Source organism: Neophocaena asiaeorientalis, unplaced genomic scaffold (genome assembly GCF_003031525.2).
Source record: "Neophocaena asiaeorientalis asiaeorientalis breed wild unplaced genomic scaffold, Neophocaena_asiaeorientalis_V1.1 scaffold268, whole genome shotgun sequence".
In the NCBI taxonomy this organism is placed as follows: domain Eukaryota; kingdom Metazoa; phylum Chordata; class Mammalia; order Artiodactyla; family Phocoenidae; genus Neophocaena; species Neophocaena asiaeorientalis.
This window is the reverse complement of record NW_020173979.1, coordinates 3,860,970-3,882,400: the sequence shown is the minus strand read 5'-3', so window position 1 is coordinate 3,882,400 and position 21,431 is coordinate 3,860,970. Positions and strand designations below refer to the sequence as shown.

The window sequence follows — 21,431 nt, the reverse complement described above, 5'->3', positions numbered from 1 at the left end:
CCCCCCCCCCCCCCGCCGCCTCAGGCTGGCTGCAGGGTTGACGGGCCGCGGCACCCATATTGACAATCTGTACAGAGCAGGCTGATGTATGGGGAAGAGGAGCTCCCGGTCAGCGCCTTGGGTGGCAGCACCCCCCTCCCGTGCTGGCGGCTCAACCCTGCCAATCAATACATTGACAGCCCCAGGAGCTTAATGGACAGGTTGGGGGTAGGGAAGGGCCGTTTGGAGCATCACTGTGTCCTGGCTGGGATGGATGTGGGGAGTGTGACAGGAGAGAGGGGAGAAACCTGGGGCTAAGGGGTGGCCGGAGACATCAGTCTGAGTGAACCAAGCTCCAGTTCAGGGGTGGGCCCAGCCTCCCTCCTCCGCTTTCTGTCCAGGGGTGTCAGCTAGGGGAAACTGATGGACTCCAGAGCCAGAGGTGGGTTCAGTTCTTGGCTGCATCGGTTTCTGTACAACTTAGGCAAATCCCTTAGCCTCTCTGTGTCTCCCTTTATCATGGGGATGGTAATCGTTCTGACCTGCCCAGGTCCTGCGAGGAGCGAGGAGACAGTGCCTGGAAAGTGCTTAGCTTGGACCCTGGCACTGAGCGAACGCCCACTAAGTGGGAGCCAGCGTTAGTTTCGTGCTCAACGACGATAATAATCCCCAGAGCGCTATGACTGGCATCAACTCCTGGGCCTGAGTCCAGGCTTGCTCTTGAGGAACAGTTTGGGAGCTGCATCTCAGGATGGAGGGGGTGCTGACTCTACAAGGGGCCACTCCTGGAATGGGGTGCAGGTCTCAGATTTGAATCCAGAATTTGGAGAAGCTCCGAAAGCCCTTGGCATGGCTGGCCCCAGTGCTGCTTCTGGAGGTGGAATGTGGCCGCAAGTCTGTGCCTGCCTCTCCTGGGACCAGGGAGACCCTCCCTTTCTGGGCAGGCTGCCTGGAGACAGGGGCACGGGTTCTCTGAGGCCTCCAGGATGGGTACCTGGGTGGGAGGGGCAGTCTGACCCCTTCCTTCTCTCTCGGATAGGGGGTGAGCTCAAGGCCTCAGTCCTTTCATGTTTAATCCTCCACCTCAGTCCCTGCCCCACATATGGCTTGTGGCCGGAGCCAATTGCTTTCCTCAATGGGGGAAAGGAGGTGGGTGACAGAGAGAAAGGAGAATAGAGCAGGAGAGGGTGAAGAGATGGGGAGCGGAGGTTCTAGGCTGAGCTGGATTCAAATCTTGATTCTTTTTTGCACCAATTTTGTGCCTTTGGACAAGCAATGTAACCTCTCTGAGCCTCAGTTTCCTCATCTGTAAACTGGGGATGATAACCATACCAACTCATAGGGCTGCTCTGGGGATGACGTAAGATAAGTTAGTTAAAGTACTTCTTAGTATGGAGAACATGCTCCATAAGTAGTGACTGTTTAGAAAAAAGAAAAAAAAGGTGGCTCCTCTTACTTATGTTTTTCTGAGGTAAATAATTGTAAACAATCTCATTCTGCTGATGAGAAAACTGAGGGTTAAAGAAATCCAGTAAGTTGGTGATTTTGGGGTGGAGCCAGGTCACACCCGAGGTCAGTGAGTGCTATTGTTGAACGTGTGTGGTGTGGGTGTGCTGATGTAACGTGTGTATTAGGTGATGTGTGATGTGGCAGATGTTGGTGTGAGGCGAGCCCAGGAAGAAATAGGAAGCCGCTTCAGACATGACTTCAGAGCCAGGAGTGGATGGGTGAGGTTGAAACCTTCGGTCAGAGGGAGCAACTGTGGTTATCGGATTCCCTGGCGGGAGGGGGAACCTGGGTTGACGTCTGGAAGCTGGCCCTGTGGTTGGAATGGGGCTCACCCCAACCTCTTTTCACCTCATGGTGGTTTCCCCCCAAGGTGCCTAAGAGAGGAGGCTTGGAAGCTAGGTGGGGGCTGGATGGTAAAGGACTACGTGCGGGCGTTGTGCAATGGGTAGTGGGGAGCCAGGCAGATTTGGGAGCAGGAAAACCCCTCACCTCGTGCACTAGAGCCTGAGACTGCAGGCGGAAGGTGGCGGGCTCTGTTCCACTAAGCACCACGTCCGTGCTGGGATCTCGGGTTGCAGCCCCTGTACAATTCCTGGATCGGGGAGTGAATATTTCCACCAGAGCGCAAGCCCCTCAGAGAAGGGGTGGGTCGCCCTGGGGGGTAACAGGGGTCTCAGCCAGGCTGCAGGGGGACCCCACTGTAGGCTACCCTGCTGCGGGAAAAGCTATCTCGACCTCAAAGGTAATCCGTGAGTTTGGGGTGGGGGAAGGAGAGCCTTTGGTAAGGCACCTTGCTCTGCCCCAGGAGACACCCTGTCTGTGCGAGCCCTGCTCGCCTTGCGAGAGCCGCAGCATTTTGATTTTTGTCACACTGCAGCTTTTCAGTGCCCCTGATGGTTATGCACCTGGGTGGGTTTAGAGAGCAGCTCTGACTGTTCTAGGAAGTCCTGGAAGACAGGCCCCCTCTTGGGCGGCGAGGCCGAGTAGCAGGAAAGGAGGTGCGAGAGGATGTTCCTGAGTGGCCCTGCTCTGCATGTGCTCTGCAGGCAGGCCCTGGAGCTCTGTGGCCCCGGAGAGGTGCCTCAGAGGTCCAGTCTGTGAGATGGACTCTAACTGGTGCCTACCTCCACGGGTGCTTAAGGAATTTGACGAGGTACCGTGTCTTGAGGGCTTCTTAGCAGAGTGCCTGGAACAGAGGAAAGCTTAGCAATTGATGGCTTTAAAAACCCTCTCTGGGGCACTTGCTCATCTGGGTAGTGAGTGATGGGGCTGATTTTGGCTGCCAGGTTTTCCTCATCCTAGCCACAGTGATTTAGCAGACATTTGCCAGGTGCCTTCTGGGGGCAGAGCTGGGGGTTCAGGGATGAACTAGGGAAACTGGACTCTGGGGACAGAAAGCCATTACAGTAGTGTCCAGAGGCTGTAAGCCAGCCTGAGGCCGGAGGGCAGAAAATACTTCCAGAGGAGGTACCTGAGGGCAGGTGTCATCTGGGCAGAGGGGCTGTGCAAAGACCTGGAGGCCCCCAGAGGTCTTGCCCAGGAAGCCCAGGGGTCTTCCTGCCTTTTCAAAAGGATGGACTCTGTTTCCATGTCCGATGCCACCCCTGTTACCGCCCTCGGGATTGATGTGGCCACAGAGTACGGCTTACATGGTGGAAGCTGGGCAAGATGGATTGTTCCCCCGCATCCTGGGGAAGGGCCACTGGATAGCCCCTGCTGACCCTGGGTCACCCATGCTGCCTCTGTCCAGTGGGCCAGGGAGAAAATCATTAATGGGAGGCTGGCTTCTGGGGCAGGGCAGTTCCCCTAGGGGACCTGGGGTGAGGAGATTGGTTTGACCTCTGGTCAATAAGGTCTCCTGTGAGCGGGAGGAGATCTGGAGGACAGGGAGGGAGGCCGGAGGCCTGGCCTTGGGGGAGGGGACAGGGCCAGGCCACCTTGGGAAATCATTCCAGGAAGGTTGAGGGCCACGGGCGGGGGTTCTTCAGGACACATGCCCACCAGGTGTGGGCCTCAGGGGGCACTGGAGCTCTATCCTCCCTAAGCGTTAGGACGTGAAATGAGGCAAGTCCCAGGTGTGAGACTGGGCTGTGAACGGGCTGGCCATTTAGGGTAGTGGAAGTGAAGAGTGTGTACTCTTGGTGCACCAGCGGCCAGGCCCTGCACCACGGGGCTGTGGGGCTCAAAGCAACTGACTTAACTTTCCTGAGCCTTAGTTTCTACATCTGTTAAATGGGGGTGATAAGCATTCCCACGTCCTAGGGTTGTCGGGATGACCGAAAGCAATAACATCTTCCCAAACCGTAATCTGAGCAGCAGAAGTGCCTCAAAAGACGTGAGAGTGTGATCCACTTGTGTCCTGGGGAGGCTTCTGTTAGCAGGGCTTCACCAAGAGCCTCCTAAAGGGCTCCCTTGTATCCTCTCAGCAGTTATTTATGTCTGCTGAGCGCTTAAATCTGTACCAGGCAACTGTTCTAAGACTATATGTTTAATATTCACCGCATCCCACAAGGTGGGTGCCATTGTCACCACTCTCAGTAAGTTGCCTGGGGACCCTTAGCTAGGGAGTGGCTCACCCTGGGTTTTTTGTTTTTTTTTTAAAAGTATAGTTGATTTACAATGTTGCATTAATTTCTGCTGTACAGCAAAGTGTATCAGTTAGCATATGCCCATATCCACCCTTTTTTAGATTCTTTTCCCATATAGGTCATTACAGAGTATTGAGAAGAGTTCCCTGTGCTATACAGTAGGTCCTTATTAGTTATCTATTTTATATATCGTGGTGTGTATATGTCAATCCTGGTCTCCCAATTTATCCCCCCACCTCTTTCCCCCCTGGTAACCATAAGTTTGTTTTCTACATCTGTGACTCTATTTATCTTTTGTAAACAAGTTCCTTTGTACCATTTTTTTAGATTCCACGTATAAGTGATATCATATGATATTTGTCTTTCTCTGTCTGACTTATTTCACTCAGTATGACAGTCTCCAGGTCCATCCATGTTGCTGCAAATGGTATTATTTCATTCTTTTTATGGCTGAGTAATAGTCCATTGTATATATATGAACCACATCTTCTTTATTCATTTCTTTGTCGGTGGACATTTAGGTTGCTTCCATGTCCTGGCTATTGTATATAGTGCTGCAGTGAACGCTGGGGTGCAAGTATCACTTCGAATTATAGCCTTCTCTGGATTTATGCTCAGGACTGGATTTTGAACCTGGATCCTGCTCACTACTGTACTGGTGAGACAGGCGGGGCCCACTGAGGTGGAGCTGAAAGCAGCGCTTTGGGGCCACATGGCCTGGGGCTAACTCTTGCAGAAGTGCCTCAAAAGACGTGAGAGTGTGATCCACTTGTGTCCTGGGGAGGCTTCTGTTAGCAGGGCTTCACCAAGAGCCTCCTAAAGGGCTCCCTTGTATCCTCTCAGCAGTTATTTATGTCTGCTGAGCGCTTAAATCTGTACCAGGCAACTGTTCTAAGACTATATGTTTAATATTCACCGCATCCCACAAGGTGGGTGCCATTGTCACCACTCTCAGTAAGTTGCCTGGGGACCCTTAGCTAGGGAGTGGCTCACCCTGGGTTTTTTGTTTTTTTTTTAAAAGTATAGTTGATTTACAATGTTGCATTAATTTCTGCTGTACAGCAAAGTGTATCAGTTAGCATATGCCCATATCCACCCTTTTTTAGATTCTTTTCCCATATAGGTCATTACAGAGTATTGAGAAGAGTTCCCTGTGCTATACAGTAGGTCCTTATTAGTTATCTATTTTATATATCGTGGTGTGTATATGTCAATCCTGGTCTCCCAATTTATCCCCCCACCTCTTTCCCCCCTGGTAACCATAAGTTTGTTTTCTACATCTGTGACTCTATTTATCTTTTGTAAACAAGTTCCTTTGTACCATTTTTTTAGATTCCACGTATAAGTGATATCATATGATATTTGTCTTTCTCTGTCTGACTTATTTCACTCAGTATGACAGTCTCCAGGTCCATCCATGTTGCTGCAAATGGTATTATTTCATTCTTTTTATGGCTGAGTAATAGTCCATTGTATATATATGAACCACATCTTCTTTATTCATTTCTTTGTCGGTGGACATTTAGGTTGCTTCCATGTCCTGGCTATTGTATATAGTGCTGCAGTGAACGCTGGGGTGCAAGTATCACTTCGAATTATAGCCTTCTCTGGATTTATGCTCAGGACTGGATTTTGAACCTGGATCCTGCTCACTACTGTACTGGTGAGACAGGCGGGGCCCACTGAGGTGGAGCTGAAAGCAGCGCTTTGGGGCCACATGGCCTGGGGCTAACTCTGCCATTGCCTGCTCTGTGACCTTGTTGGTTCAGCTTCGGAGCCTCAGTTTCCTCATCTGTAATGTGGCATAATGTTTCCACCCTGAGGATGATAGTGAAAGTTCAATAATGTGGTCCAGGTGAAGTGTCTGTGGAGCCTAGGCTGGGATTGGAGGACATGTGCAGGTCAGCGGGGGGACAGAGACCCTGGCCTGGGCATGGGGTGTAGCAATGAGGAAAACATGGTCCCTACCCTGGAGAGCTCACAGCTGAGGGCTGAGACAGATGCTTGGGCAGCCCCAACTCCAAGAGCCCCATCATGGGCTGAGTGGGGTCATGCTCTTGTGGGAATGGGGTCCTGCAAGCCTAGCGTGCCTAGAACAAACCCAGAACGCTGTCTGGACTTCAAGAATTGTTCAGCTTTCTGGTTAAGATGGGCTGGGACAGGGATACAATTATCAGGGCGTAGGAAAACCTAATTTAATGCTAAATAGGATGACAGACTCCAGATCTTTTCAATGTTCACTTGTTCATTCATACATTTGACAAATGTTTGAGTTCCTACTATGCTGTGTGCTGGGGATATAGCAGAAAACAAGTGGGGGAGACAGACAAAAACTAGATAAATAGATGTTATGTCAGGTTGATCAATGCTAGGAAGAAAAATCAAAGCATGGTAGAGAGATGAGGAGTGACAGAAGTGGGGGCTGCCTCAGAGAAGCAGTCAAGGAAGTCCTGTCTCAGGACGTGACATGTGAGCAGAATGAATTAGAGGAGCCAGAGTGCAAAAATCTGGGAAAGAGCACTGAAGCAGAGGGAAGAGCAAGTGCAAAGGCCCTGAGGCATGTGTGTATTTTGTGTTTGGAATGCTCAGAGCCCTAATAAGACAGCCAGTGTAACTGGTGGGGAGGGAGTGGTAAAAGATGAAGGTGGAAAACATCGCTCCGCGGCATGTGGGATCTTCCTAGACCAGGGCACGAACCCGTGTCCCCTGCGTCGGCAGGCGGACTCTCAACCACTGCACCACCAGGGAAGCCCGGGGGCTCATCTTGCAGGGCCCTGAGGCCCTGGTGGGGACATTTATCTAAATGCGATGGGAAGCCCTGGAGAGTTTGGAGGGGAGGGTTGCACAAGGTGATTGGGTTTGGTGGAAGACGGACTACCAGGGGGAAAGAGTAGAAGCAGGAGGCTGGTGAGGAGGTGGGTGCAAGTTGTCTACGTGAGAGGCCGTGTTCAGGGAAAAGAGGTGGGAGAGATACGTGCTGGCGTAGCCAGAGGTGGCTTCCTGGAGAGTGTGGTCAGACATGAGCTAAACCTCCAGGGATACAGGGAATTTTGATGAGAGATGCTAAGCAAAGGCTTCTCCACGAGGGGCTAGGGATGTGGGCAAATGCTTGGTGGTGGAGGCGAGCATGAGGACACTTGGGATGTGGAGAGGAGACCGCCCCCAGCATCAGCTCCAAGGGGAGAAATGACAGTGGGCTCTGGTTCATTCGTTCCCAGGAAGAAATTTGCCAGGTCTCCTTCCTTCCCTGCTGAGGACCTAAACAGGAATTATATGCCCCCATCCATTTCCCATCTCCATATTGATTTTGGTACTTTTCTTCCCATTTGCTCACTGTATCCTAACAGCCACCCTGGGGTGTAGTCAGGCTGGAGGCTCTGCTCCACTGTTTTACTGGGGAAGAACCTGAGGCAGAGCAAACTATGGGCCCAAGGTCACATGGGAAACTCCGCTCCATACTTCTTGCTTTAATTTGGGGGTGTGGTGGAAAGATAGCAAACTTTGCTGTCAAATAGACCTAGACCTGATTCTTACTTAGCTTTGCTGCTTCCTGGCTGGGCCACCTTGGGCAACTTGCCTCATCTCTCTGAGCCTCAGTTGCCTCATCTGTGAAATGGGGGTGGTAGCAGGGCAATTGCGAGCGTGTGCTGATGCCTGACCCAGAGCTGGCATAGAGGAGACCCTGGCTCTTTGTTGTGAATGTGGTTCCTGCACGCAGGGACTCTGGACTTCCAGAGTAGCTCACCATCTCCCCTTTTCCCGCTCAGGTGCTGGTGGCCGAGGAGAACGTGGACTTCCGCATCCACGTGGAGAACCAGACGCGGGCTCGGGACGATGTGAGCCGTAAGCAGCTGCGGCTGTACCAGCTCTACAGCCGGACCAGCGGGAAGCACATTCAGGTCCTGGGCCGTAGGATCAGCGCCCGCGGCGAGGACGGGGACAAGTATGGTAAGTGTCAGCCCCCTCCCCCCACCCCCCGACTGTGTACACATGCTTCCCGGCCTCTGAGACCTCAGGTTCAAATCCCAGCTCTGCCGTGTCCTGGCTGTGTGATCTTGCACCTGGCGCTGAGCCTTTCTGGGCCTCAGCTTCCTCATCTATAAAATGGGGATGCAGTAGTGCATCCCTGAGAGCCTAATTGGGAGTAGTAACTGAAGACGTGAATAAAGCATGCTCTGGCTGGTAAATGCCCCATAAATGCCAGTCGTCGTGGGTGTCCGTGGCAACCTGCTCCCCACGGCATTGCTTTCCCAGGTTCAGATGCTCGGAGGGGTGGGAGCCTGTGGGGCACGCTTTTTGGATGCTGGTGGTGGTGGTGGAAATTGGCCTGGCGTGAGTGTGTGTGCGCATATGTGTGTGAGAGTGTGTGTGTGTGCACGGGGACAGGCCTGTGTGTGTGTGCTCTGCGGGCTTGAGCCTGTGCACCTATGAGGCATGGGTACTCACAGCACCTTGGGCCATGGTCCCCATGACCTGCCCTTGGCCCTGGAACTGCCCAGCTCTCTTCTGGGGTGTTTAGGAAGCATCACCTGCCCCAAGCAGCCTCTGCAGAGGGGCTGGGAGGAGTGAGCTAACCCTGACTCCCTTCCCTCCCTAAGCCCCCAGTGAGCTAACCCTGACTCCCTTCCCTCCCTAAGCCCCACAAAGACCCTCAGCAGTGAGTGAAGCAGGCAGGACTCCTCCCTCCTAGAGCCTGGAGGGGATTTAGGGGCCAGACACTGAGCAAATACTGACCACACCTCCATCGCTTCCTACCTTCTCAGGCCCAGGTTCTGGGAGGTGTCCCAGGCCCCAGCCTTGGGTGGGGGGGAGCTGGGGCTGTAGGTGGCCACAGTACGTGCGTGCCTGCGGCCGAGCCTGCCGGCCTGGGTTTCTCCGAGATGATGCTCCGTCTGCCCGCCAGCCCCTGCCCATTGCAGTCAAGACATGACAGCAAGACAAATAATTTCTTGGATCTTTTATCTTGGACACCATTTATTTTCCCTCAGCCCCGGGGCAGGACTGACCTCATGGTAGGGCCCAAGTGTGGCAGCTGCACCGTCACTGGGGGCTGGGCCAGGCCGGGCTGGGCAGGGCTGGGCCACGCTGGGCTCCTGCTTCTCCAGGCCAGCTGCCTCCCCTCCTTTCTCCTGCCCCATCACTCTTTACTGCCTCCATCCCTCCCTCCCTCGTCCCCCTTCTTCCTTTCTCAGTCTGGCCGCTTCTCCTTTTATCTGGGCATCTCTCTCTCTGAGTCCTTCTCCCCTCCTTCTGGCTGTTTCTGTCCATTTCTCTGTCTCCCCCCTCCTCACCATCTCTGTCTTTCTCCCTGCTTCCCTTTCTCCGACCACAGCTTTCCATCCCTCCTCCCCACCTCTCCCAGGCCCTCTGCTGGCCGCCTCTCTGGGGCCTCGTCTCTCTGTGCCCCCCCTCCGTGGACGCCTGGCTGTGCTGGGCAGACCCAGGTGCTGGTTTTCCCTGGGATCTGCTGTCCAGTTGCTGCCAGGGAAGGGGCAGCTGGCTGGCTGGGGCGGGAGGGAGGTGCCCTCCTGGGGAGTCCCCGGAGCTCTGGCTGGCCCCTCCAGGCTGGGAGAGTACAGGGGGGTCAGACTCTGGTCTGAACCATCTGTCCAGGCTCTGAGATAGGAGTCAAGCGCTTGGGAGGGAGAGGAGGCCGGAAATGGCCGGCCCCTCCCTCCAGAAGCCACTTGTCCTCTCATTTCCTCTGCCTGCACTGGAGACTCGGGGGATCTCACCTGCTGTGTAACCTTGCCTTCTCCGAGCCTCAGCTTCCTTCTGTACATTACAAGGGCTGTACCAGAGCAGCGCTTCTTAAACACTAACATGCGTCGGAATCACTGAGGGTTCTCATTAAAATGCTGATGTTGATTCAGGGAGTCTGGGTTGGGGCCTTGAGCCCTGCATGTCTAACAAGCGCCCTGGTGGTGCTGGGGGACCACCCCTGGAGTATCCAGGGACTCGCCCGTCTTGGCTTCTCCTCCAGCTCCTCAAACTCTAGATTTAATGATTCTCTGTCAGGGAACATGTTTATCATTCCTCCAATCCCCCAACACCCAGGGCAGCCAGGGGCCTTGCTGGCCGCTGAGGCTGCTCTATTTAAATGTCGCATTAGAAACGCAGATGAGGTGAAGGGATCCCATCTGTGAGCCCTGGGAGAGGAAGTGAGACAATGGAGCCAATTGAGGCTTCCAATCTAGATAATCAATACAAATATTATTGGGAGGGTGATTTATGTGGCCAAGCCGGGCAGGAGGATGGGGCTGTGATGGAGGCTTGCCCTGCCTGTGGGGGAGGGGCAGGCAGTAGTCCTCAGTCAGGCCAGGGGGCCCAGGATGGTCTGAGAACCTGCTCCCTCCTTCTCAGGGCTCCATCCAGCTGAAAGAATGGCGTCTTCTGAGACTTGCATTCGTACACAGTTAGAATGCAGTCTGGGAATTTCAGCAAACACCAAGTATAAACAATCCCTATAAATGCCTGGAATCTGGAATCCCCAGAAACGCCCGGAATCTCAGATCTGAGTCTGTAAAACACTCAGAATCTCAGATTTGACAGCGTCCCGAGGCGCTAGACCCCATAGGCAGGTAGGTGCGAGATGCGGGCCCACCTTTGTCTGGGTGCCCTGCCCAGGAGCTCTTGGCCGACTTTGCAGCAGTGAGCAGTCTTCGGTGAAATCTGCATAGATGTCAGCCAGGCTTCTACACCAGGCTATTCTGCGAGAGTTTCTCCCCATGGCTCCCTGAAGCTTTCCCAGAGCACGCTGAGGGCCCTGAGGTTGGCTGTTCTAGGAATGCAGGACTTTCTTAGCTTTAGGTTCGGCTCTGGAGGGAGAGGTATGCTGGCCAGGGGGCTAAAGGCTTAGGTAGTGGGACACCTGGCAGGCCAGGAACTGGGGGAGGGCCACCCTGCCCACCCGGGGTTATTACATCAGCCCCTCCCCTTCCTGCCCTTGGTCCTGGTCACCTTTGTCCCGCAGGTAGTTGCCACCTTGAAGAAACAGCACTGGGCCAGGAGGCAGGACCCCTGGGTTCCAGTGGCAGCTCCGTCGCTGAGCAGCCCCCAGTACGGGGGACAAGCATGTCTGGCTCTGGGCCTGGTTTCTTCACCTGCCAAGCAAGGATGAGAAGGCCCCACTCTACCTGCCTCCAAGGTTGATGCCCTTCAGCTGGGATGTGGAGGTGTCGGCACCCCCTGGCTACAGGAAGCAGGGCTGCTGGGTGGTGGGACTTGAGTCTCAGCAGATGAGCACCTGGGGTCAGCTGAGCCAGCCCTCAGGGAGGGGGAGGGGCCCCAGCACCAGGAATGGTGGTGTGGGAGCAACTCTGCTTTTATAAGCCACGTGGTTGGATATTCCTGCCTATTTTCATTTGCAGAAAAGAAGGCCAGAACACCCAAGGTTTTGCAGTAGGCCAGCCTCCCAGGACCGACAGTGCCCAGAACATCCCCAAGCAGGCCTCCGGAGGGGCTGTGATAGCCAGGGAGGTGGTCTTTTGAGAGGGTGGGCATGTGGATTCTGGAGTCGAATGGAATTGGAATCTCAGTTCCACCACTTACGAGCTGGAGACCTTAGGTGTGTGTTAGCCTTTCTGGTCCTGTTTACTCTTTCGTAAAATGGGGTAATTGAAATGAGAGAATATCTTATTCTCAAAGAGTATATGATTATTAAAGCAAGAATATTCCTAATAACCACCTGAACTCCGTGCTGTTGTATGGCGGCAGGGGGATACCGTCATAGGCTCAGGTGAAGGTTTCCCCTCTCGAGAACGGATTCGTGGGGCTTCCAGAAGGGATACTGCTTCTCTCCCCTTAGTGGGGCCCTGGCATATCAGCTGCAGTTTAGAAGAGGCTTCTTCAGCATGCTTCCAAGCAGCAGGGCGGACTGGCCATGCTCTGGCTGCCGTCTCAGGCTGGATGCGGAAGGGTATCTCGACCCTTCTGTTGCGTGCGGTCCGGTCTCTCAGTTCACACCTGGATCCCTCCCTCACTGGGCGATACAGCGGTGAGTGAGACCACCCAGGCCCAACCCTCAAGGGGCTCCCAGGCGAGAGCCCCTTCTCCTTTCTAAGGGCTGACTCTGAGTAGGAAGAGCCTGGGTCCCTCACTCTCTGTGTCCCCTTGGGCGCTTTCCATCCCGTCCCTGCACCAGTGGGTTTCCTCACAATTGTGGGAAGGCATGGGCAGGGCACCGAGTGTGTACTGTGTGGGCTTGTTCCAGTTAGGCATGGATTAGTCTGTGATTCCAGCTGTGTCACCACTGCTCAGGGTCACAGGGAGTCAGCCTGCCCCAGCATGGGCTCTGCCCCTCGAGGCAGCTCCCCCATTCACCCTTGCCCCTCTGAGAACGTGAGCTCCTTGAAAGCAGTGACCTTTCTGCCTGTCTGCATGTCTAGTACATGTCCTGAGAGCAGGCCCCCCTTAAGGGTTACTGGATAAATGAATAAAATAATTACGGGGCCACGCAAAGCACAATCAGGGGCTGACTTGCGTGACTCACCTAGGAAAGTATGTGGGGTCTTCCAGGGCTTTTGCTGGAAGTGGGAGGGGGCCCTCTGGTCCCCATTTCTCTCATCCTGGTACCTGCTGCAGGGCCGTGCTGGAGCAAGGAGCCAGGTCCTTTGGGCTGGCTGGTGTGGCTGAGGAAGCAGAGACTCTTTTCTCTGAGTCTGACGGCCCATGGTCCCTTCTCCACACCACAGTCCAAAACGTGAGACTGTGTCACTCCGTTAGTCAAAGGCTCTCAGCTCATTTAGAATGCAGTCCAAGTCCTTGGCTCTGCAGGAAGGCCTGGTGTAGCCTGGCTCTTGACTAGCACACTAACCTCAGGCTCTACTGCCCCGTCCTTGCCCGCTCTGCTCCAGCCCCAGCGAGCTTCCTGCCGCCCTTGGAACACGCCAAGCGTGTCCCCAGCTAAGGGCCTTTGCTGTGTCCTCAACCTGGGGATGCCCTTCTCCCAGATGTCCCCATGGCTTTTGCTCCCTCGCCTCACTCAGACTACCGTTCAGTTGTCCCCTTCTCAGGGAATTCCTGTCTCTGTCCTCTCGTGGGTATGTTTCTCTTCCTAGCACTTATTGCTACCTGAGGTTCTGGTAAGTATTTAGTTATTCGCTCTCTGTGTCTCCTGTTATAGTGCAAACTCTAAGGCTAGGCCGCTTCAGTCTATTGTGTTCACTGCTGTATCCCCTGCACACAGCCAGCCACAAACAACGGTTCAGTACATGCTTGGGCCAGCGAATACACGGCTGACCCATGTGTGCGTCCGGGAGTGTAGATGGGACCACTTCCCCGGGGCGGGGGCAAGTGCCTGGCACAGAGCCCAGCACACAGTAGGTACCTGGGCAATCCGTGCTCCCTTCCTCTTCTCCTGTCCTCCTCTCCCATCCTTCCTTCCAGCCAGCCTTGCATCTTGCAACAAGGATACAGTGAGCGACAGGACCAGCTTCCCCAAGGGGTGCTCCCAGCTGGGAAGGGGCATTAATATCTCTGTCTGAACCCCCTGCCCTCTGAGCTCATGTTCCACGACTTCTGTCCCCAGTGAGGAGTGGCCACCCACACGTCGCTGACTCTGCAGCTCAAGTGGCCACATGAGAGATGCAGCTAGGATTAAATATAGCTCCCGATCGATCCTATTGATTCTTTCTCTCTTCCTTTCCAGCTCGCCCACGTGGCCTGCGAACCTCCTTGGGGGACTTTAGGAGAAGGGGAACCATGGGCATCTTTGGGGATAAGGCCACAGTGGGTGTGTGTGGGTGTGTGAGGATAGTGATGCTGAAACATCTCCAGAAAGGGCTCCTTCCCCCCACCCCCACTTCTTTCCCTTCCCCTCCCCTTGACCTGGTCCACCTTCAGAGGGGAGGAAGGGAGTATGATTTGGTGTGACCTCCCAGTGCCTTTTGTGGCAAGGACGTTTCCTCGCTGGGGGATGATGCCTGGAGAGTGGCCAGCAGCATTGTCAGCACTGGAATTGTAGCGGCCGGCTGGCCGGCTTCTGGCCACCCCGTGCAGGGTCTGGGTACGGCCAGCTCTGCCCAGCCTCTCACTGGCTCCCAGCTCCCCCACTGCTCTCTCAGGTCTTGGGGATTTAACCCCGAGGCTTGGGGGAAAAGAAACCAATTCTCCTGCTTAGCTTTTTCCAGTTCCCTTTCTCTGGATCTTCTGTGTTCCTCTTTGGATGTGTCTGTCTGGCTCTCTGTCTGCCTCTTGGTCTTTCGCTGTCGTTTCCTACCCTTCAAACCAAAAGTCTTTAAAGTGAGGCTGTGGATTGCCCGCAGGGAAGCCCAGCTAGGGAATCACACTGGAATCAGTCAATCAATCCATCCATCAAAGTCATTTCTTTTTTCTCTGCCATGGCGGACCTGCCTGATGTCTGTCCTGCTCTGCTCACCTCTGTCTGAATCTCTCTGTCTCAGGCTAGCTCCGGAGTTACTCTGCCTGTGTTCAAATCCTGGTCCTACTGCGTGACTCTGGCAAGTAACTTAACTGCTCAGGGCCTCAGTTTCTTCATCTGTAAGATGGGTGTAATCGTGCCTACCTCATGGGGTTGTTGTGAGGATCTAATGAGACATTCCACATTCAGACTCCAAGCACAGTGCCTGACAGATGGTAAATGCTCAAATAAGTATTAACAGTTTTTGTTTTGTTTTGTTTTTTTAATTGTCATTGTTACTCCATGCATTTAAGAGAAACGGGGAAAAAAAGACAGCATGAGTTCTTATTGAAAGGGCTTTCTTTCCGGCTCCTTTTTCTTCCACTTTCTCTTTTTCCTTTTCTGCTTTCCTCTCTCAATGCTGGAGAAGGGATCGGGTCCTTCGAGCTCCTGGCCCCCAGCCATGGGCAGGCGCTGGGCTTCTGCTCTGTGCTGGGCCCTGGTAAGACAGGCTCTGTGGAATTTGCCTTCAGGGGAGCTGGGCTGTGGAACCCCCCCATACTGCACTCACTCACCCTCTGGTGCGTGCAACCTTTCCTTCTAGTCAAAACCAGATCTGAAGTCATTTCATGCCTCTCTGGCTGCGGTTTGAACCCAGACTTGGGTGCTCCTATGGGCTCCCCCACCTCCCAGAATCAGCTCGAAGGTATTTTCCTCAGGGTGACCGTTGGCACCCCTTCCTCCCTCAAGGTCATTTGGAAGCGGAGCTGAGGAGGGATGGGCCCCAACCTTTGGCTCTTTGGGCACCCCAACCCACAGACCTCTGCCTCAAAAGGTGAGGTCAAGTGAAGAACTTCTCTGCCTGCCTTTGGTGTTCGTTCACTCACTAACTCCCCCAGGAAAGGGACTGGTGTGGAGGAGAAGTGACCGGTGGGGGAGACAGGCTAAGACCCAGACTTCCGTGTTAGCCTGCCTGGGTTTGAATCCTGCCTGCGTTTTAACTTCATCCCTGTCTGACCTTGGGACTCAATTTTCTCACCTGTAAAATGGGGATAATAAAAAAATAGTTCTAATCTCCTGGGATTGTTGTAAGGATGGGTGGGTAGGAGCTCAGAGTTCTAGTGAGTGGCAGGAGTAACACGGTGGGGTGGGTGGGTAGAGGGAAGAGTTGCTAAGGGCATTGACCTGGAATCAGAGACTTGGTTTGAACTTCTACCCTGCTTTTACTACCTGTGTACCATTAGGCAAGTCCCTTTACCTCCCTGAATCTCATTTGCTTTAACTTTTAAGTAGCTTTATTCATACCTACCTCACCAAGCCCTTTATGCACTTACTAAAATTTACTTATTGGTCATTTGCTGTGAGCCAGGTATGGGCTAGGTGCTAGAAACCACAGTGGTGAATGAGACAGTTCAGGGCCTGCCTTCATGGAGCTTACCTTCCAGTGGATAGAGACAGACAATAGAAAAGGTAGCAAATAAAACAACTTGGGGAAGAGCTCTGAGGAAAATGGAGCGGGGCTGGGGACTTCCCTGGTGGCGCAGTGGTTGGGAGTTCGCCTGCCGATGCAAGGGACGCGGGTTTGTGACCCGGTCCGGGAGGATCCCACATGCCGCGGAGCGGCTGGGCCTGTGAGCTGTGGCCACTGGGCCTGCGCGTCCGGAGCCTGTGCTCCTCAGCGGGAGAGGCCACAACAGTGAGAGGCCCGCGTGCCGCAAAAAAAAAAAAAAAGAAAGAAAGAAAATGGAGCAGGGGGTGGCTAGAGCTGAACTGGGAGGATAGTACAACATGGGACAGCATGGCCAGGGAAGGCCTGTCTGAGGAGGTGGCATCTGAGCTGAGATGTCAACCTAGGAAGTGAGAAGCCACTATGGGAAGCTCTGGGCAAAGCAATCTCCAGGCAGAGGAAAAGTGCAAAGGCCCTGAGGTGGGAGTGTGCTTAGTGTCTTAGAGCAGGAACAGTAAGGAGGCTTGTGTGGCTGGAGGGCTGGGAGGGAGGGAGGGAGGGAGGGAGGTGGGAGCAGGCAGAAGGGGCCAGACCACGTGCCCCTTCCGGGTCCCCGTAAAGAGTCTGGATTTTTAGCGGGTTGGAGATCCATAGGAGGCTTTAGCAGGGACGAGGCACAATTAATTTTATATTTTAAAAGGATCCCTCTGGCTGCTGTGTAGAGAAGAGACTGCTGGGGACAAGAGTGGCAGAGAGAGGATGGGGGCATGCCAGGGTGGTGAGGGGCGAGATACCATCCTCAACCCCTCCCGCCTGGCCTGGGACAGACACGAGAATGGAACTGAGCGGAGATGAAGTTGCTAGCTCCTGAGAGCTGCATCTTGGGGGCTTGGGGCTTGAGTCAAGAGAAGGGGGAACGTGACGCTGAGGACCAGGCAGGCTCTGGGGCAAACCTGGTCTGAGCGGGCGGAGCCTCTCTTTCTGAGAAATGCTGCTGCTATTAATCCCCAAAGACTTTACATAATCCTGGCCCGGCTTGCTCCTCATTATGTCATGTGCTGAGTGGAGTCTAGGTCACTCCATGGCTTGTTGCAGTCGGGGAAGAACAGATTTCTGGCTCCCTGGGCACAGAGGCTGGTGCAGACCCTGCCCTCGCTGGGGTGAGGGAGACTGGCTTGCAGGGGTGGAGGTGCAGTCCAGCCCCAGCCCCAGGCCCTTTGGATGGCTTAGGCAGAGGCCAGGGCTTCCTGAGATGGGCTGTGGTTAATGAGAGATGGGGGTTGTGCTTTGAGCCAAGTCTCCCCAGTGCTGGGGGCCCTCCTCTGGGACCCAGGCCCCAGCAGGGAGAGCCAGGCAGACCTGACGTCAGCCCTTCCTGCTGGGTTGTTTCTCTGAACCTCAGTTTCCTGCACTGTAAAAAGGGGACAAAGGTACCCAACCTCGTGGGGATATGTGACTTTAGCAGGCTCACATGGGAGCCAGATCCAGCGTGTAGTAGGAGCTCTTCTGAGGACAGAGGCCCAGGCATGTGCTAGGGGAGGGCAGACAGAGCATTTTTCCCCTTGGACTCACCTGGAGTTGCCTGGGCCCCAGCCCTGTGGCCTCACCCTCTTCTTAGGGTTTCCCATGCCTGCCCCTCTCCAATGCCAGAGACATTCAGAATAGGGTCAAGCCCCATTCCCACTGCATGGGTAAGGAAACTGGGGCTCAGAGGGGTGTGTGGCTTACTCAAGGTCACACCCCCAGGATGGCAATTCCAGAAATGGAATCAGACCCCATGAATCCCAGTCTAAGGCATTTTCTGATGCGCTCATAGTGTGGGGTGCCTGCGACCCTGGAGGACGCTGAGGAAGTTCAGGGCAGAGGGCACACCTTGGGGAGGCAAGTTCTGCTCCACCTCTGCCCTTTTACACACATCCGATTTTTTTTCCACTACTTTTTTTTTTTTCTGGGAAACCAGTTTTGTTTTGCAGTTATTAGGAAACTTAAACAATAATTACTGAGCTTCCCCTACCCAGCCTCTGAGAACGGGGTGCTAGGCCCTTTACAGCATCATTTTATATAATCCTCGCCATAACTGTTGAAGATTGGAGATGACTATTCCCATTTTACAGATGAAGAAACTGAGGCCCAAGGTCATACAGTGACAAGTGGGGCCAGGGATTCATATCCATATCTGTGCATTTCAAAGCTCTCACCTATCCCCTTACACATGCTACCTTCGTCAGAAGCTCCTAGAGTTGGGGACCCTACTGACCCCCCAACAACCCCCATCCCGTGTGGGGCCTGAGCTTTGTGAGGAGATACAGAAAGCATGTCCCAGAGCTGCTGTGATGTTTGGCCCTTGGTTCCCAGGGACCAAGCTAAGACGAGAGTTAATGGGGAATTTGAGTTAAGGGGAACAGGGAACACGAAGGGCTTGTAACCCCCTATCTCAGTGTCGGTTAATATTCTCAACTCAGTGGTTTACTAGGGATGGGGGAAGGTGGAGAGAAGAATGTGCCCCCCACCCTTGTTCCTAGAATTACTAAATTCTTGTTAGATCTTTAAATTTTATGTAAATTTTTCTTTTTTTTCCTTGGAATGGTGGGTATCATATTTTAATTAGTAGTGGTGTCAAAGGAAGGCTAGATTAATTATTGGAAATCCTGAGTTCCAGATGGTTTTAATTTTCACAGCAGGGCACCAGGGTATATATTTAAACTTTTTTTTTATTAAAATCATACCTAGTGTATTTTAGGGGCACTGAGGTACACTCTTTGTGGCTCCAAGGATACTGTGTTTAGGGCTATGATTTTTGTTATTGAGAAGCAAGTCCCTTGTCACTGAAATAAAAATTTTGTGGGTGAGGGAGGTGCAGGTGCTGGGAAGCAAAGAGTCAGGGGAGGGAGGGTGAGAATGGGGGGTGCGTCATAGGCAAAGAAGGGGGTGGTGGTGGTGGGAAATCCAGGCACAGGGATTCAGGTTCAGAGAGGGCACATGACCTGCCAAAGTCACACAGCACCTTACTGAGGAGAAAATGTGGACTGGCAGAGGGACAGGGAGGGGTCTCACAGTATGCCTAATCAAGAGGCAGTCACCCTTTGGCCACTTGAGGTCCTTGTTTAGTCAGGCCTTTGGGGATCAGCTCTGGACACCCCCATCCTGAGGGAGGCTCTGTGGAGCATAGATGGTTTAACATGGGGCCTCCCACTCCTCACCAGGGGGTACTGGGTCCTGGTTGGGACTTCCGGGCTCCTGGGAGGTAGTTATTCTTCAGCCTTGGTGGCCTTGATTGAGGAAGGTGAAATATTATGCAGATAGCCTCCTTTCCCCAGGGACTCGAAACGCCCCTCCCTGACCCTTCCCCACTTCAAGTGGCCAGGGCACTCCCTCACCCATAGCCCCAGAGGGGAGGGGACGCTCCAGCTGTTGTTTTCCCTGGAGGAAGGGGCCTGTGACCTAAATTTTGGAGGAAGCAGCTTGGCATTCCACAAGGCAAGGTGTGTATGTGTGTGTTTTGTGTGCATGTGTGTGTGTGTGTGTGTGTGTGTGTGGTGTGCATGCCTGTGTGAGCTCACGTGCCTCTGAATGTCTGACCCCTTAGTCCAGTGACTGCTGCTTTTCTGGGGTTATTTGTGTGGCTGTCTGTCCTGCCTTGGGGAAGGGTATTGGCGGAGGAGGGGAAGTGGATGATGAGGGGAGGAGAAGGCACACTGGTCTTCAGCCACAAGGGGCGATCTGGGTCCCAAGTGGAGTCAAGAGAGGCTGGGAGTTGGGGAACAGGTGTCTAGACAGCTTCTCTCCCTGCCTAAGGGGCAGGGTGCTCCCGAGAGACCTGTCAGAGGCATCCCCCATGCCTGATTTTGGGGCAGTGGGAGGTCCAGGGACAGGGTCAGGGATCATGTCTCTGAGTCTTTAGGCCAGCCATTGCCCCTGGTAAAAAAATGTGTCTTGTTCTCCTTCTGCCTTTCGAAGCCCAGCTCCTAGTGGAGACGGATACCTTCGGCAGTCAAGTCCGGATCAAGGGCAAGGAGACGGAATTCTACCTGTGTATGAACCGGAAAGGCAAGCTTGTGGGGAAGGTAAGTGATGGTCTAGATTGGGTGGGTCCCCCGGCAGCTCTGGGTAGCTGGAACAGTGCATCCAGGGCCCTATCATTCCCAAATGGAAAACAGGCCCCATGAATGTGTGTGTGTGTGTGTGTGCGCGTGCGTGTGTGTGTCCCAGGGACTTCTCTGTCCCCGCACCTGCAGCCTGCCAGGCCGAGGTATCTGTGGCTGTGACTTTGGTGAGCACGCAGGGCCCTGATCTCTCCTGGTGGATGTGGAGCTCTGGCTTGCTTGGTAGTGGGAGAATCCTTGAGGGGTTCTGAGGCTCCCTGCCTGAATGTACCTGATGTCTGGGAACAGGGAACCATTAGGCCAAGGGCAGGGGCTGCAGCATTGTTTTAACAATCACCAGGGGTCTACGACTCCTCAAAGCAGCGCCTCTGGAACCCAGCAGCCTCGTCAGCTCTGGGACTCATGATTCTAGCATTTCAGGAAGATTTTATTACTTTGGAATAGGCAAGAGAGCTGCATGTAACAAACTAGGGCAGGGGTGGGGTGTGGACCCACATGCCAGGGGTTCTGAGCCTCCACTGATGCTGCGTTTTGATGCTGCCCCCCTTTTTCCTAGTGTCTGTTTGTGAAGTTCATACACTTGCTTCCTTTGGATGTTCCAGTGGAAAGCATTACTGGTGGTAGCTCTATAGTGGCATGCTCCATGTTTCCTTCTCTCTGCAGGGACCCGACTCACCCCCTATCCAGTTTGTATATTGGAGGGGGCTGTGGCTTCTGCTGGACAGGTGGAGTGGGGGGTGGAGGGTAGACCCAGATTCCAAGGAGGATGGCTTCTTCTACTTGGTGGCAAGACCTTGGGTGATGATTTGCATTTATTACACCTTGTTGGGGGGAAGAAAGCATGACCTCAACTCCTGTTTAAGCCATGGTTTTGACTTGCTGAATCCCTCAATTCTTATCCGTCTCCCCTCCCCCATTCCCAAGTGCCTGTAGAGAAGGTAACAGGCCAGGGACTTGTTACCTGGCTGGACAGAGCCAGGGTATTGTTGCTTATTATTTGTTAATAACAACGGTACCAATAGCCTCTGTTAATTGAGCACCTGCTTTCTGCTGGGCACTGAGCAAAAATGCTCCAAAATAATCCCAAGAGGTTGGTACCGCCACCATCCCCATTTCCCAGATGAGAAAGCTGAGGCTTGGCCACGTCCGGGCACTTGTCCCAGGTCCCACGCTAGAGGTGGGCGGGCTTCAAAGCCCGGTTTGGAAGGCAAAGGAATCCAGCAGCACTGCCCACACCGACTGGAGCTTCTCAAAGAGCAAAATAATAGTAATCCATGTAGCGCCGCCCCGGGATGCCAAGGAGTGGTTTTAATTAGTGATTCACTTTCCGCGTCCCGAGGCCGGCCCGCCGGCCAGCGAGGGGGTCCGGGGCAGGGGCGGCGGGCAGGCCGGGCGCCGGGTGCCCTGGCCTGGCCGTGCGTTTCCTGTGGCGGCGCGGCAAGCAC

General features: G+C 53.9%; 1 protein-coding gene across 1 annotated transcript in view; it reads left to right on the top strand.

The window, feature by feature from the left end:
* The window catches only part of FGF18 (fibroblast growth factor 18), a 35,914-nt gene that overhangs the window by 8,761 nt on the left and 5,722 nt on the right, over positions 1 to 21,431 (top strand). Inside the window, exons 4-5 of the mRNA XM_024753372.1 lie at positions 7,844 to 8,024; positions 19,841 to 19,947. Coding sequence (XP_024609140.1) covers positions 7,844 to 8,024; positions 19,841 to 19,947 — 288 coding nt within the window. The remainder of the gene's footprint in view (positions 1 to 7,843; positions 8,025 to 19,840; positions 19,948 to 21,431) is intronic.